At 41.1% G+C, this 17,609-nt stretch overlaps 1 protein-coding gene across 1 annotated transcript in view; it reads right to left on the minus strand.

The window, feature by feature from the left end:
* Positions 1-262: 262 nt before the first annotated feature.
* The window catches only part of NSF (N-ethylmaleimide sensitive factor, vesicle fusing ATPase), a 159,093-nt gene continuing 141,746 nt past the window's right edge, over positions 263-17,609 (minus strand). The window contains 4 exon segments of the mRNA XM_032615290.1: positions 263-1,925; positions 2,376-2,431; positions 6,514-6,627; positions 7,924-8,058. Coding sequence (XP_032471181.1) covers positions 1,880-1,925; positions 2,376-2,431; positions 6,514-6,627; positions 7,924-8,058 — 351 coding nt within the window. The 3' untranslated portion in view covers positions 263-1,879.

A 17,609-nucleotide genomic window follows, 5' to 3' on the forward strand; every position in this document is an offset into this window, starting at 1 on the left:
GGTAGTGTATATATGTCCATGCCACTCTCTCACTTCGTCCCAGCTTACCCTTCCCCCTCCCCGTGTCCTCAAGTCCATTCTCTAGTAGGTCTGTGTATTTCCTTTAAATTAACTATATTTTCTGAATGATTAAAATCAGAGATTTTAAAATAAAAATCATCCATCTCCTTACACTAGTTAAGGAGGGGCTTTTCTGATCCCTTTCTTCATACACTCATATCAGTTATGTATATTGTTTTGTACAAAATATTGGTCTACAGAATGTTTTCAAGTATATGTACTCTTTATTGCATTCCTTCATTTGCATTAAACAATATTTATATTTTTTCAATATAGTTTTGGACAAAACACAAAGACATTAACCTTATTTAACAAGACACATAAGTTAATACAATGTGTGCTGCTTTCACGGGAAGAGAAAAAAGAGGCAAGATCTAAAACAGATAAGGGACTCCAGGATATTGGCCACCAGCAATCACAGAATTTCACAATACAATCCACCTAAAAAAAACACAACGAAACAGCCACAAAATAAGCTAGGGATGAAAACCCAAAAGAAAGTAGTTGTGACATACAAGTCTACTGAAAATATACAGAGAGCAAGATCTGGAGATAATTTACCTTCTACCATGGGGACAGATGACATAGCTACACCCAAGTACCTGATGCGTGACAAGCCTTACAGGTGGTGGTAGGTACCTTCAGGCGGCTCCTGATTGCTTGTCCTAGAAGTTTAGGCAGCAACGGACAGAGAGTGGCATGTTCCACAAGTCTCCTCACCAAACATGACGACCTGATTAAATTTCTTCAAACTCGGCTTACACCACCGTTCTCCTTCTCTTTGGAAGAAGTGCGCAGTGGGGAAAGGAAATGTCTTCAGTGTATTGGAATGGATATTAAAAGACTGAGGGGAGAGGACTAGAAAGTGGTTTATTTTTTCTGGAAAATAGTGTTTTATTTATGCTAGGTAGTACAGATAATTTAAAGGAAGGATACATTCTAAGTAAGTCATTAAGCTAAGGAAAAAGGAAAAGTGGTGATACTAGATAAGCCTTTAATACTAAACTAAGGGATTGACCCATTTAGAGTTGGACACTAATGAGTGCTGAGAGGGTTTTAAGTTACTTTCATGATGCCTTTCTGTTTAGGGGTGTGTGCTTTTTCCATACACATCTCTCACAAGCTGTTAACAACATCTACCAAATGGTAATGATTAGCATATCTCTTGCCACAGAGCAAATTACTTATATTAAGGGGGTGTCACAGCCAACATGGTAATAATCTGACTTTCTGTTAAGAAAGATCTCCTGACTGCAACTTGGAAACATCTCTGAAAATGACTGAGAACAGCATCTTAGAAATTCAAAGCCCTGTTTCTTTAGGCAAAGATAACCAGGCTTCCGGGAGAACCTTTAACCGTATATCCAATTACCTTTAGTGTTAGCACAAGGAAGTTACAAAATAATCCCTTTGAACCCATACCTCTATTCACTGCTCCTGGTTTACATGTAGAAAGTCTTCCTTCTACTCCGTGAACTGCTGTTTTGCAACATCGTTGCGTTTATTGAGAGTTTTGGGCTGATGGTGGTGGTAGGGAGCTTAGAATGTGTAGTGTTCACAAGCACGGTATGTGTCCCACGTTTAAAGACTGAGCAAGAAGGAATCGGCTTGCACGGAAAGGTGAGCACAGCATATTCTAAAGCAAATTTATACCTTCCGCAAAACTGGGTATCTCAATAAGCACAAGGAAGCGAGTCTCACTGCACTACTCATGCAGAGCGAGCACGTGTTGAAGGTAGGGAACATTTCACTTCGTCCAGTATCTTGAGTAAGTCGAGTGAAGATCCCAGGCCACCTTCACCTTGGTCCCTTTCCTTGGTCACTTTGTATCTGAAAATAGTTCATTTTCAAAGTCGAGGGGGCTACTGAAAAAGACATATCCAAAACACAAAAAACAGATGACGGTCTGCAAAAAGCCGTTCATCACAAAACCACACTAAAAGCTTCTTAGTGGCTTTTCTACATTTTTCACTATGTATTTGCTATTAGATAAGCATTTCACAGAAGCAAATAGTTATGCTCCATGCAATTTAAAAGCAGGTTCCAATAAATATGTACCACTGAGCTTTTTCCTGCCTTGTGACAGGAAGTTTTGCAAAGCAGGACAGGGAGAGCAAACCAAAAGTACAACCCATTTCCTTGCTTAGTCTCCTAGACCTACAACACAGCCAAGAATTCTAATAAATGGAAACAAAGTTGTCCAAGAGAGGCTGAGAATTCAAATTCACACGCACTGTACAGCAGCTCTTAGAATAGGCACGTGGGTTTAAGAGTGGGAAGTCTGGCTGGCGGTCTTAAGTGTCGCATGTACTTACGCTCCTTCTTCTCTCAAGAGGGCCAAGAATTTTCTCACACGGTATTCAGGATCCATCTAAACACATCAGAAGAAATAAAGACAACAGGTTAGTGGTGCCTTCTAATAATGATGCACTTACTTCATGCCAAGAAAATGATCGGGTTTATACTTCCTTAGCGCTTTGCTGAGTCACAGAAATGTGTTACCTGCTCCTTGACCAGTATTCTGATACACAGCAAAGCAGACTGTGTCACTCAAGGGAAGTGAATGGGATTTCCCAGCATAGAGAATCGCCATGCACGAGGTTGCGAATGACCCAGCTGGTCATCCACAGGCACCTCAGTTGAGCGCTCCCTTAGCTAGCACCGGGTGAGGAGGCAGCACTGAGAGGCACCAAGTGTGAGACCGGGGCTGCCCACTCATGGGGGTGCACACGGCATCCAATTCACAGGGTTCATCGAAGGCATCAAAGTAAGACCAAAACTGAAGAAACCAATTGGTGTTGATTAAGCAACTAGAAAATAGCTTATTAACTCTATATAATGGACACTTGAGCTTTTCTTAGCCTTGGTCTCTCTTGCATAGTTTCTTCTTTGCAATTAATGAAAAAAATTGTGCTGAAACTAAAAAAAAAAAACAGTGGGGCTGATTCCTCTGACACGCTCTCTGGATAATCCGGGTCTCTTGTGACTGAGAACCACATTGTGAGTCTAAAAAAAAGATGGGGGAGTTAGTTCTGGCTCAGGTTATTATTAATTATCCCTACTCATTTTCATTTCATATTCATATTTCTACTAATTTGTTTAATTATATTCTCATTGGTCCACCAGAGATGTGAAGTAATCTAAAAAATGATCATTAGAAACATCTTTAATGGGGCTTCCCTGGTGGCGCAGTGGTTAAGAATCCGCCTGGCCAATGCAGGGGACATGGGTTCGAGCCCTGGTCCGGGAAGATCCCACATGCTGTGGAGCAACGAAGCCTGTGCGCCACAAATACTGAGCCTCTGCTCTAGAGCCCACGTGCCACAACTACCGAGCCCGCATGCCACAACTACTGAAGCCTGTGCGCCTAGAGCCCGTGCTCCACAACAAGAGAAGCCAGCGCAATGAAAAGCCCGCGCACTGCAACGAAGAGTAGCCCCCACTCGCCACAACTAGAGAAAACCCTGCGCGCAGCAACGAAAACCCAATGCAGCCAAATATAAACGAATTTATAAAAATTTAATTCCTTAGGATTAATTTTTATTGTAAGAAACACAATAAATTTTTATTGTAAGAAACACACCTAACTTTTAAAAAAATGTTCCAGGGCAAGGAGTCTGTTTCCCAAGAGGGAACTCCCTGCCCTCCAGGAATAGCTTTCAAATGCTCAGTGCAGCTGTGGGTAAATGTGCAATTGGATTCCCCCCTCCAACCACTATTTTTTTTTTTTTTTAAGATTCCTTCTCTTCTATCCCAGAAAAACATCTGAACAGAAGTTTCAAATGTATCAAAGTTAAGAGGTCAGACTACAAAGGACTAAGAAAAAGTGTGAATATTTAACAAGAGAAACATTTTTCCTCTTTGGGAATAGAATTACATATGAGTCAATTGTCAAGTTCTTTAAAAAAAAATGGAACTGGCTGGAGTTCCGCTGTAGTCAGTACTTGCAGGTCTTTGCCCATTAAATATATTTAATATGTGTGAGCAAGGACTTACTGACTTGCCTGTAGCTATGGAATTAAAAGTCAAGAGAAAGGGAGGAAAAAAGTAATCTAGATAAATGACTTTATTCCCTCAGGTGACATCCAGTCAGAGCAGATCCTCAGCACTGTGCAAGTTTTAACAGAATTGTGTATAGTGAACAGAGAGGTAACATGACTTACATTCTGCTAAACTACATGCCTCCTCACTTAGGCTCGGTCTCTCTAAGGCAGATCTAAAGAGAATTCACTCAGCTGCACCAAATCCATTTGATGTGAAGGGGTTCAAACTCAGAGGCCTATGAAGTGTCAGTCGCCGAAGATTAGGCCTGAGTGCCCCACTCTCACTTTCCACCCCACATACAGAGGAAGCATTAACTTGATCACTGACCGGTGGGCATCAAAGGAAGAGGAAGGGGTAGGGATTGGGGAGAAAAACCCACATAGTTTCTTCTATGCAATTATTGAAAAAAAATTGTGCTGAAACTTAAAAATTGAAGAGTAGAGCTGACTATCAGACAAATTTATCTTTTCCAAGGAAAGAGCCAATGTATATGCACCTTTACCAAGAATAATCCTAAGCAAAGTGATTTGTCTGTAACTTTAATTTACTGCTCAAAATGAAAAATAAATAAATTGGCTTTAAAATAGTCCAGCTGAAAGTTCAGTAAATTAAACTTTAGGTTTCTGAAAGCTACAATTTTATTTTATTTATTTTTTTTTTGCGGTACGCGGGCCTCTCCCGTTGCAGAGCACAGGCTCCGGACGCGCAGGCCCAGCAGCCACGGCCCTCGGGCCCAGCCGCTCCGCAGCATGTGGGATCCTCCCAGACTGGGGCACGAACCTGTGTCTCCTGCATCGGCAGGCAGACTCTCAACCGCTGCGCCACCAGGGAAGCCCTACAATTTTATTTTAAAATAAATTTACCGGACTTCCCTGGTGGCGCAGTGGTTAAGAATCCGCCTGCCAACGCAGGGGACACGGGTTCGAGCCCTGCTCCAGGAAGATCCCACATGCCATGGAGCAACTAAGCCCGTGTGCCACAAATACTAAGCCTGTGCTCTAGAGCCCACAAGCCACAACTACTGAGCCTGTGTGCCACAGCTACTGAAGCCCATGTGCCTAGAGCCCGTGTTCCACAGCAAGAGAAGCCACCGCAATGAGAAGCCCACGCGCCACAACAAAGAGTAGCCCCTGCTCACCACAACTAGAGAAAGCCTGCGCACAGCAATGAAGACCCAATGCAGCCAAAATTAAATAAAAATTAAATAAATTTATATATAAAAAAAGAAATTTACCAGCAAAGATTAAAAAGCATTTGCTTCGTGATTCCAATTTGTTATTGGTCCAAGAGGCTATTTCAGAAGTAAGTGAAACTTAAATTTCACCTCATCCACCCACAGCTCACACTGCTGGAAGAGCAGGACTGAGCATAATACATGACTCTCAGAATGCAGCCAGCCTGTCCACCTAAGACCTGGGAGAGATTCATCCAACGGAAGTTTACTGAGTGCCCAACTATGTGTCCAGTTCTGTTCCAGGGGCTGTGGATTTAGGAGGGAGTGAGAGCCAAGGTCCCTGAACTCACAAAGCTTAGAAGTGATTTATTATCTAACTAGTATGTCAGATAAGGACAAAAAGACACAGGATGTGCACACGGAGGGGTGGAGTTACAAAAAGAAGAAAGGGAAGTTGCCTGTAGACGTGAGAAAGTCCCAAAGAGGTTTCATCTGTTTTTGCCCAGGCAGTAGCCAGGGGCTTAGTTTTCTATGTGATCCTGGACGCTTCAACCCTACAGTAGTTTGCATAAAATTTCTAGGAGCCCTGCCAGGGGAGAATATACACAGCTTAAGTCTAATCTGTGCACTCAATTACCTTGTTCCTTGAAACTGTCTCCCAGGTCCCTTTTAGTGTCTGTGCGTCGCTTCCTGACCTCTGATGGACAACGCCATCCCACCCCCCGACCCCTGTAGATAACTGGCTGTGACCCTGCATAACTCATTGACAAACCGGTGGGACACTCAGGACCCTCACCTCTAAAGTGAGGGGGCAGCAGAACAATTGTTCTTTTAAGTCCTCTCTAGTTCGAAGACCTAGTGACTCCCTAAATTAAAACTTAAAGTAGGGCTTCCCTGGTGGCGCAGTGGTTGAGAGTCCGCCTGCCAATACAGGGGACACGGGTTCGTGCCCCGGTCCGGGAAGATCCCACATGTCGCAGAGTGGCTAAAAAAAAAAAAAAACTTAAAGTAACTCTATATTCTTTTCTTCTATTTTTGAATTTTAAGAAGTAGGAAAGAAAAGTACCAGTAAGTTATTGTTTGATCTCAGAAGCAGGCTACTAACACCAACCTGATTCTGGAAATAATATAAAAGAATTATAATTTAAAACCTCAGCGAGAGGGAATGATAAAAACTCTTGGGATATATCGTGAAGCTTCTATGTCTGAACCATACGGAGAAGGAAGCATCTTACCTGTAGGGACATCTCGATCAACATTAGTAACTTCTTGATTCCTATCCACACCTTCTTCCCTTTGACTTGCTGTGCAATTGTGGTGCGTTCTTTATCCCTGAAGTTGCCCAACAGCTACAAAAAAAACAAAAGCACTTCTATAAGTGCATCAACAACATTAGTTAATTCCCACATTTACCCTTAAAAGAACAGTGATAAGAAGTACCTAACTGGTTCAAGCTGACAGAATTCTCTCATATTTTAAAATCTAACCTGACTTGCCTGAAATCCATTAGCTGCAATCATGAAAATGAAAACTGGTATCCTAAGCTCTGTTTTCTTACGGACCTTGATTATAATTTAGAGATATATTTGCTGGGGGAAAAATAGCTCCAATCCATAATAAATATCAGTTAAAATTTTTAACATTCCTTTCTAGGAATAATCTGTTATGTGTCAAAGACTAAATTTAATTCTCTTACTCAACCCCAGCACAAAAACTGCTCAAACAGGTAAGCTGGAAACATTTATCATATAGTTTCTATTTTGTTGGGAGTATGCCCCAATTGTATGGGTCGTGAGGATTTTAAGAAGCCTTCCTGGGCTTCCCTGGTGGCGCGGTGGTTGAGAGTCCGCCTGCCGATGCAGGGGACACGGGTTCGTGCCCCGGTCTGAGAAGATCCCACATGCCGCAGAGCAGCTGGGCCCGTGAGCCATGGCTGCTGAGCCTGCGCATCTGGAGCCTGTGCTCTGCGACGGGAGAGGCTGCGACAGTGAGAGGCCCGCGTACCGCAAAAAAAAAAAAAACCAGAAAGAAGCCTTCCTGACTCTCACTGCTGAACAAGTCACTAGATAATATTTTCTAACACCTCATCAAGTCATTTGTGCACATTGATATTAATCAAAAGTTTAATAAAGGATATATATTTTTTAAAATTAAAGACTATGTCATCCTCAAAAAAATACTTCCACATTATGAACTTGTTAATAAAGGGGTTGCTTTTACTTCTATAGCTTTTTTCAAGTTTCTAAGGCTTTAACCATTGCTCCAATTTATTAAATGCAAGTAAATGGGCTGAAAGCAACTATGAATAACTGAATTTTCTATTTATTGATGACTCTCCTCCCTTGCCCCATTCCAAGTTTCTGGCCCATGTAATCTATATGCATTAGTCACGCTGGGCACAAAGTAATTCACTTCTGGCAGTTTGTATGCTGCTTCCACCAAGGAATGAGGAATTACTTCACTCTCACTTATATTTATCTCTTCTTCCTCTAATTCCTGAAAATGACTGCAGGTGTATCCCAGGTTCCGTGTTCTAGGTTAACACAGAAACTAAACACCAGGTGCGATGTCTGGGGCACCCTTAGCATTAATCCAGCCTCAATTCCTTTCTTTGAACGGTGTGCACTCCATTGGCTCATTCTCACCTCCAAAGCCTCTAGCAGCTGCTCTCCTGTGGCAATGCTGGGCACATGGATGGTGGTGCTGAAGGCGTTAAGCATTTCCATCTCCTGAAGGACATCTTTGCGGCTTGTGGTCCCAATGATAAGAAGCTTGCGGCCCTGATCATAGGGAGAAAATGTGTTAAAACACATGTGAAAGGACTGAATAGGAAACTAGAGTAAGCCTGAACAATATCCATTTATTTAATCGCAGAAATGCAAATGATTAGGCAAAAGAGAAGGAAAAAAATTCCGAATTGTCCTCTTGAAAATCCTTTTTTTTTTTGGGCCGTGCTGCGTGGCATGTGGGATCTTAGTTCCTGCCTGCAGTGGAAGCACAGAGTCTTAACCACTAGACCGCCAAGGAAGTCCCTTGAAAATCTTTAAAAAATGTATGAACAACATGATTCAGAAAGAGCAACACTTTCTTCAGCACGTGGTTCAGAAAGAGGCAACTGCTCTTCCTCTTATCCATATCAATAACATCACGGATCAGTACATCAGGAAGATACACAAACCAGATAGCAAGATACCTGAGTATATGTTTGTAATTCATTTTTCACAGCCAACATAGTATCGATATATGTATGGTTGGGAAAAAAATGAAATGAATGAATGGAAACCCCATGCCACCCACTTAGCAAGGCTTTATTACCGTTTTTAGGAGAGGTAGGATAATAATAATAGCTTACATTTATGCAGCAGTTAACTGTGAAAGGCATGGTGCTAAGTGCTTTACATAATTGTCTCACTTAATATCTTTAATTTCTTTTTAATTTTTAACCCCAAAATATACAAGGAATGTTTAAAAACTATAGCAGGCCTAGGTCACCATTCCTGATTCCCTCTCTCCAGAAGCAACCATTTTCTACTCTCTTAGTTTTTCTTCTTGTATTTACTTCCTTATCTTTAAATAACAATGGTACACTATTATTTTGATTTTTCTTTTCAGCTTTAAATATTATTTCCTGAATTCCTATTATGGAAGAGGGAGAGTTAATATTAATTTTGCACAGCCCCCCACCCCAATATGTCCTTTTTCTCATCCTTCCAATTATTTCACAGTCTTTAGTTAAATCTATATTCAGTATTTATTATGATTATATAAATATGATTTACAGCTAAGCCATGTAGTGTACTATTAAATTTCCTTTCTTGGGCAACATTTTGCTTTTATTAGAGTTAATAATTGCCATCCCCCCCCACCCCTTTGCTTAGTTTATCAAATACTTACCACAAGTTCATCCCAAACAAATACAGCCATGGATATCATACCAATATGTTCAAACATGTTAGGGAATTTTAAAGTTTTGGCTGTTTTTTCTCAAAGACATTCCCCTCCTGGAGTCCTCTGTTCTCAAAGTTCAATCTGAACTGACTGTTCTCTAGGGCTGCTGCACAGCTATAGCCCTAGAACTTTCTTCTCTCCTCTGTTAGATCCCCTGTCTCCTCACCTTCCTTTGTTTTTTCATTTATTCTCTCTTTCCATGGTACATATACTTCAAAAGCTTCCTGAGAAAGGGTGTATGGGAGGTAAAAATTTTAAGACCTGGAAATGCCTTTATTCCACCCTTAATACTGTACACTTTATACTTGATAGTTTGGCTAGGTATAGAGAACAAGGTTAGAAACAATTTTCCCCACAGAATTTTCAAGGCATTGTTCTATTGTCTTTTAATTTTCAGTGTTGCTGACTAGAAGACTGATGCCATTCTGATTTCCTGACTCATTGTTTCTAACTTTTAAAAATAAATACAATTTTAAAAGAATCTTTTCTTTATCCGTATGTTCTATAAGTTATGAACCTTGAGATAAGTCACTCTTTCTTGTTTATTGAATGTTTCTTTTTTTAAAAAATTACATCCTATTATATTTCATGGATACTACCTTATTTTAGATCTCTGTGAATACTACACATTTTAAAAAATGTTTTCTTCTTTTCTCTGCTTTGTCTCCTCTGAGTTCCTTTTTCTTTTCTTTCCTTTTTTTTTTTTTTTTCTTATTTGTTCATTGGTGGTTTTCTTCAAGTGTCTGGTGATTGTTGGATTACTATTCACACTTAAGAGTTAAACTAGTGACTGGAAGCTCTGAGTCTGAGAGCTTCATGATAGGATGATAAGACTTGGCTGATTACTGGGCGTCCCCCAAAGGTCAGGATGTGTACATTTTCCCCGGAGAATCTTCCAGTCTCCTTCCTGAGGGTTATAGAGACTAGTTCCCAACATACTACATGGGAGTCGATGGGGGAAGGAGTCTGGGCACCTCACCACTCAATATGGAGACTTCCATTTACTCCTATTTGCAGTATGGAGCCTCTTTAGATCAATCTCTCATTCAGTGTCCATTATGATCCTAAGAATTAAGTATGAGCATTATCTCTATTTTACTGATGAAGCTACTGAGTCTTATAGATTTAGCTAATTTGTTCAAGGTCTAATAACTAATAAATGATGGAGCCAGGAATGGAAACCAGATCCAGAATCCAAAATTGTATACTGCCTTTTTTCACGAAGAAAAACACGTTTTAAAAATGTTTACTCAGAAAATGGAAGAGGAATGGATTTTAAACTATGTCACTAGATTTATGATACACACTCATTCCACAGATAAGCCTTTAATACAATTAAACCTTTCACAGATCTTAGAAACTCAGGGCATTAAAATAAATGAGAAAAATTTTAAATTATGTGAAAATTAAATTAAATGTAGGAAAAGATTTTAAGAAATTGAAGATCAGATGCCAAAACAATTTCAACTGGGGTTTTGTAAATATTAAACCACTATTGCTAATAAGGTGTGCTAGCCTTCCTCAGTCTTGCTGATTGCTTTTGTCCATCTGTTGTGCCAAGAATAGATGATGCACCAACATAAACAAAGGCCTACCAAAGAAACAAGGTTGAGGCTTTCTGGTATAATTAGTAATTGGCATACCAAATGCCTGTGCAAAGACTGTGAGAGAGAAGTATACCTCTGAAGTATACACTTAAAGGGTAATCATTGTTATTATTCAAGAAACCAACTAGCTAAAAATCAAACACATTGTCAACAGACCTTTACCAAGCTCCTGGATGAATACGGAACAGACCTCGTATATACAGAGAGACAGATACAAAACAGATCATTATAATACAATATGGAAAGGTAGAGGTATTGCACATAGGATGTCATGGTAGAGGGAAGAAATGTGTGGCAGAGACACATTTTCTTTTTCTCTGGAGGAGACAATATCTGAACTGAGTCTTAAGGAGTGAGTGGGGTGATTAGGAGACGAAGGGGAAGGACATCCAAGCCAGAAGGAACAGAAACAGATAAATCCAAAGGCAAAATAACAAAAACAAAAACTGGGGTGCTGGGGTAATTACGAACACATAAAGACATATAAGCTTCTACTATGTAACAGAAAAGTGGTGCATTTACACTCGAACTATTCTTCAACTATTTTTAAATTCTCTTTGTAAACTTAGGAACATATCCTTGAAGGCTCATAGATGCCAAAAGCCACATAGGCTGGTATATCTTCATTACAATTAAAGATAACTGTTACTTTGCTTTTTTCCTTAGGTTTTTAATGTTCCAGAGTCCATAATTCAAACCCCCTCATCTTGCCCCTCTCTTACAGAGGACAACACTGGCCCTAGAAGAATGGCTTCTTACCCATTCCCGAAGGCTGAAATTGCCATTTTCCTAGTGAAACTTTGTCTTATGTTACCAGTGACTATGCTCTTCAGAGTGTTAAGACTGGGAAATGTAGAGCAACTTATAATGGAGATGTTAATTTATGTTCTGCTCTTCTTCTTGTTTAACAAGACTGCAAACACTGCAGAGAGGTCATGACCCAGGGAAGTTCAGGCCTTGACTTGTTAGCATCATCTTTAAGAAAACACCGAAAAACATTACCAAATAATTAAATTGTGCTGGGTCATTCTGTATATTAATTAGTGGTAATACTCATGAGGACACTTTACCATGAAAAACCAGCTCTGAATATATTAATATCATAAATCACACTGGAGAACATTTTGGAGAAAAAGTTGCCAGCAGCATGAAATGAGAAGGCCAGCTTTAAAAATAAAAGTAGAGCTTAACCCAGAAAGAGAAATCCAACTACTAGTGGCTACTAGTCTGAGTCTATAACGCCAAAACATGCCCCTTGATGGAAAGAAAAAAAGCTGAGCGACAACTTACTTGGAAAAAATTGTTCCCAGCATACTCTTCACTGAGATTTTCTAGTCCTGATGCAATAAAGAAAAGGCCTAAATAAAACGACTATCTGCCAATCGGATTATGATAAACATTGTTCCAAGGTTAAATAAGTATTAGTTAACTAATTCTTAGTACCATAAGAAGCAACTCAGGTGAAAACATTACCATGAAAAAGGCAGGGCTCAGTCAGGTGTTGATCCTTCAGAAAAACCACTTCTTTACATGATGAAGAATGAGCCAAGTACTAAGCAGTATCTAAGCCTTTTGCCACACAAAGGACTAACCAGATAATCCACACCCTTTCATAGGTCCTGCCCATTGATTGGCCCCAATAAACTGATTTGCAACAAAAGTTCATGTGGAAGAAAGCTTTTTTTTCCCTCCCTTAAATAAAAATGCCACCAATATAATACTGCAGTGAAATGGAAGGGCTGATTTTAACCTCCTAACAAAAGTAAAGTCAGTTATGCAGTAAAGAAAGGCCAATTATTTCCATATCATTCAACGCTGAGCAAGGGCAATACACCCTTGCTAAGAAGAATGAACTGTGAACAACTGGAAACCCTGAAATGGATTAAGGAGTGAGTGTGCCGGGGGCCTTAAACTTTATTTTCTCGTTGTTAGAATTTGAGGCTTTTGTAAACAAAAATGAAATTTTTCAGAATTCAGAATTTATAAGCCAAGTTAAAGATAAAATAGATTAGTTGATCAGACCATTAACATGAATTGACTCTGTTCAGGTATTTATGGAATTATGAGATTCAGTTTGTGCCTCTAAAGTGAGTACAATCTGGCTGGGGAGACCAAGTAAATATTCAGGGACCACTGCCAAGTAACACACCAGCAAACACCAATGAATAATGGCTGAGGGGACACAGCTTATGGGCACAGCTTCACTGGCATGGGGTCATCCGGGAAGATTCCTACAGTATCATAGAGACACTGATGAAGAGGAGGCCCTGGAGGAGAAGGGACAGGCCTTCCATGCTCCTAATTCCCATGTGGGTGGTGGAGGCAGCTGAGCCAGAGCCCTCAGGGCTGAAAACGAAGTCTTTTTAGAGAGATGCGGAGTAGACAGCCGACAAAAGGAAGACTCAGAATGCCAAACTAAGAAAGGAGATTTAGTATAAAAAGCAACAGGAAACTAAAGAAGGTGCTGGAGGAGGAAGAACTGTGATGACGAGAAAGATGATCCCAGAAGCTTCATGCCGGGCAGTCCGGCAGCCTGTGAGGGGGCTGCTGCGGGAAAGACGGCTCTGAGAAAGGGTCTCAGAGTGAGCGCGCCTGGGAAGGGTCGGCGCCTCGTCATCAGTGATGCACACACGTGCCTTCCATTTCAACGCAAGCCCAGGGTGGGCAGAAAGCAAGGGAGGAGAGGCAAGTCCCCTGACGGACAGGTGGCTTGGTGCCATACAAAAAGTACAGGCTCCACCATTCATAGCTGGGTGATTTGGGCTAGATTACTGAACCTCTCAGCACCTGTTTCATCCTCAACCATAAAAACGGGATTAAAAATCCTACCTACTTGTCAGAGTAGAGCATGAGGTGAGAATGTGTGGGGGAGGGAGGCCTTTGCCATCACTGTCAGAGGAGGCAGGAGTGAAAGGAAGTGAGAGCTTGAACGATGGTCTTGAGGGGAACCTGAAAAACTGTCCTCTGCCTGGGATGTCAGGAATCTATGACATCGGGTTGGGTGGGCGAGCAGTGGGGCACCTGAGAATTCCTCTCTTCTCAACAATGCACGGCACTGGCCGCAAACGATGCCAAGAGAGTGCATTCTCCCAGAAGGCCAAGATTCACTCTGCATTAGGGGGAGATGAGCGCACCGATCTTCAGCTTAACGACAGTTAGTCAAGGCCCAGACGAGGTCTGAAGCTAAAGATCAAACGCCCCTCAGAAGCAGCCGTGACAGCAGGTTGAGAGTGAGGGGCCTCGGTGAGAGGCAGGGACTCTGAGGAAGAAATCAGCTCAGGGCAGAGGATGTGAAGCTTTTCTGGTAAGAGGTGCTTCAGTTTGTCACACTAGCTTCATTCTTGAAATGGGAGTAATGTCTGATATTTTAACTTAGTTTGTTATTATTCAGTGCAGATTAAATAAAAAATTCTATCCACCATAGAGCTTATACAACTTTACCACTGCATTTATTTGCAAGTCTGAATCTTGTATCTAGCTTGTCAGCTCCCTGGGGGCGGGGCCATGTTTTATTCATCTCTGTCCTTGCAGGTCTTTAGCACAGCATGCCTGGCACACAGAAGATACTCTGATGTTCCCTCTACCTAGAATGCTCTTCCCTTATACATCCACATGGTTCTCTGCCTCAAAGTCAGGGCTCTGCTCCGGTGTCACCTTTCCCACAAGGCCCACCCCCCCCCACCCCCGCTTCATCTCCCTTTATCCTGCTCTTTCCCCCCACAGTAGGATCACCTCTTAACATACTATATACTTTACTCATTTACTGTCTTTACTTATGTATTCTATTTATTGCTGGTCTTCCCTCATAAGGACAGGACTTGTGCCTGTTTGGTTTCACTGATGGATCCAGGGCTAGCACAGTGCCTTGAACATAGTGACAGGTTGATACATTTGTGTTGAATGAATGAATGGTGATCTCAGTGTAGGTTTCAAGGGCTGCAGATCACTCCATCCTTGTTACACTTCTCTTCTGGCCCTGAATAATGCACACTATACCAAATGTTCAACAGGAAAATAACTACCATTTCAGAGTCTATACATCTGAGCCCCAAGTGTTGAATACTATGATAACAAGTCAACAAGTTTTAAAGAAAACAATCCAGAATGATCAGCATGTATGCTTCATTTACAATATAACTAGAGGCAAAGGATGTCATACCGCTTTCTTTTAGCTAATCAATTGATCGTCAATAGTTAAGCTATTCATAACTATTCTCTACCAGAGAAAAGATAAGACTCATTAGAGGCCATTAATTTAAGCTAGCGAGATAACTATTATTAAGCATCTCCTACAACTCTTGGTTTCCCCAAATCAAGGGAAAAATTTGACTACTATTAAAAACAACCAAAAGTCTGGACAGCGAAAGGAGAGGAATGGGGCCTCTTTGCATATCCTGCATGCATTTGATTTCTCACGCTCAAATGTCTGTAACTTCTTTTTTTGGTAGTTAAATGTTTAAGTTGAATACCAAAGGAAGGATGTTTCAAATAAATCATGTTACAACTAGGCAGACAACTACATTTAAACTCTCCATTAGATTTTACCCTGAAGCAAATTCTTGGCCTACTGTCTTTGTAACCATCCTCCTGGTGCTGTAGGCAGGACAGAGGACAATAAAGAGGGGGAATTCATAATACATATTGAATATGAAATGAGGAACTTAACCCCAAATAATTTTTTAAAATTACTACAGGCAAGAGCAGACCACTCTGAGATATTAAAGAATATTCTAGTACCAGTTTGTGAAAAAGACATGGAATCATCAGATTTTATACTCGGAGCAGCTCTGAAAGCTTGCCTAGTTCTCTCCTCCTCCCTCTCCTCTCCTGGCTATTTTGTAGGTGAGAAACGGGGGTAAGATTTTACATCCAGGGAGGGAGCTGAAACCAGAGTTCAGGCCTCACCAATATTCCCACTATGCTTTGCTGTCCACTCTCTTTTTTTTTTTTTTTTTGCAGTACGCGGGCCTCTCACTGCTGTGGCCTCTCCCATTGCAGAGCACAGGCTCTGGATGCGCAGGCCCAGCGGCCATGGCTCACGGGTCCAGCCGCTCCGCGGCATGTGGGATCCTCCCGGACCGGGGCACGAACCCGTGTCCCCTGCATCGGCAGGCGGACTCTCAACCACTGCGCCACCAGGGAAGCCCTGCTGTCCATTCTTATTTGTGTAATTTTTAACTTATATCAGCAATGGCTGATCTCTTAATTATGAGTTAGATATATCACCTAGAAATTACGACCTCTGAGCTCTTAGGAGAAAAGGTTAAATAAATTAAGAAAATAAGGACGTACTGATGTACGGTATTCTTCGTGCCCAGTTTTGTAGGTGCTCTCTCATTAGAAACTTAACTAAGATGATCACTGACTCATCAGCAAATCCAGACTCTTCCACCTGGCACCCACAGTGCACTTTCCCTCCCTCCCTCCGCTTTTAGCTGAGATGCCCTAAAATGACCCCTGTGCTCTAATCAGTTCAATTCTCTTCTTCTTTCTCATTTAACTTCTACCTCCGTGATTTTTATCCATAGCATTCCTCTTTATTAAAATGCTTTCCAGAGTTTTCTACCAGTTCGCAATTATCCCTTATGTTCAAGATATTTCAGAACTTGCCTTCTCTCCACATTCTGCCCTCCTTTAACCCTACACAACCCAGTTTGCTCCTTCAGGCTCCACCCTCTCCGAGCATGGATTCAATATGCCCAGTAAAAACACCTCATTTATCTGGAGGCCAATTTACTGAACAATTTCAACTATCTAGAACATAGCCAAGAACCAAGATATATGCAAAATTCTCTAACTTCTAGAACTGAAAAAACACAATAAATGAGGTTCAAGTGACTACTCACAGGTAGTACCAACTTATCCACTGGGCACAGCGGGCACAGGGGCAAGGGCCCACAAAAATATTCTAATTTCTTCTAAAATCAGAAGAAAAATAAAAGAACTTTCAGGTTGAGGAAAATGTTTTAAATACCAACAGTTGGAAAATAAAAGTTTAACATTTTCTTTATGAAGAAAGGGATCCACGGAATTCACGACATGGCCCTGCTGGCAGGAAGCTCCTCCGCCTCTCATCAGAGTCTAGTTGCTCTCACTTTACAGACAACTCAAGGGTCCTGGAGGTTGCCTTTCTTAGCTCACAGCTAAGAAGCAGCAAATTAGACGAGGGGGAACTGTCAGAGGCAGGCAGACTGACACAACTGACTTGAATTCCTCAAGTAAAAGCTGATAGCAAAACCATTAAAAACAAGAAAAAGTACACCAAACTCAAAAAAAACCAGGGCACACTATGTCTACTTAATGACTCCCAGGGCAGAGTCCTCTACATTCCAATAGTTCTTGCATAATCGCCATGTGATTATGGTTTGTAATGAAGATCCTTATTCATTGACGTAGTGTTTATAATACTTTGCTTCAGACACCAAAGATGTATGTAGCATTTCTTTCCTTTAAAAAGGCTAAAGTATTAGAGCAATTAATATTTAAAGAGGTTAAGCTTCAGTCATTTCGGAAAAATGAAGCCTTTGATTTCTTACTAATTCCTATTCTTCCCTCCAGTGAAACTGAATATGCCATATGAAGCCTAAGATAAGTAACTGTACACAAAACGTATCCTTAAATTCCCAAGTATCAGTAAGTATGTAAATAATAAAAATGTGCTAGTTCTGGCGCAGGCATATCCTTCACCATCTCTGCCCACTGCTGCAGAGCTGGAATTCCTCAGCACAGCATAATTAATGGTCCTGATCAATCTCCCTTTTACTCATCTTTCAAGA

Source organism: Phocoena sinus, chromosome 20 (assembly GCF_008692025.1).
Source record: "Phocoena sinus isolate mPhoSin1 chromosome 20, mPhoSin1.pri, whole genome shotgun sequence".
In the NCBI taxonomy this organism is placed as follows: Eukaryota; Metazoa; Chordata; class Mammalia; order Artiodactyla; family Phocoenidae; genus Phocoena; species Phocoena sinus.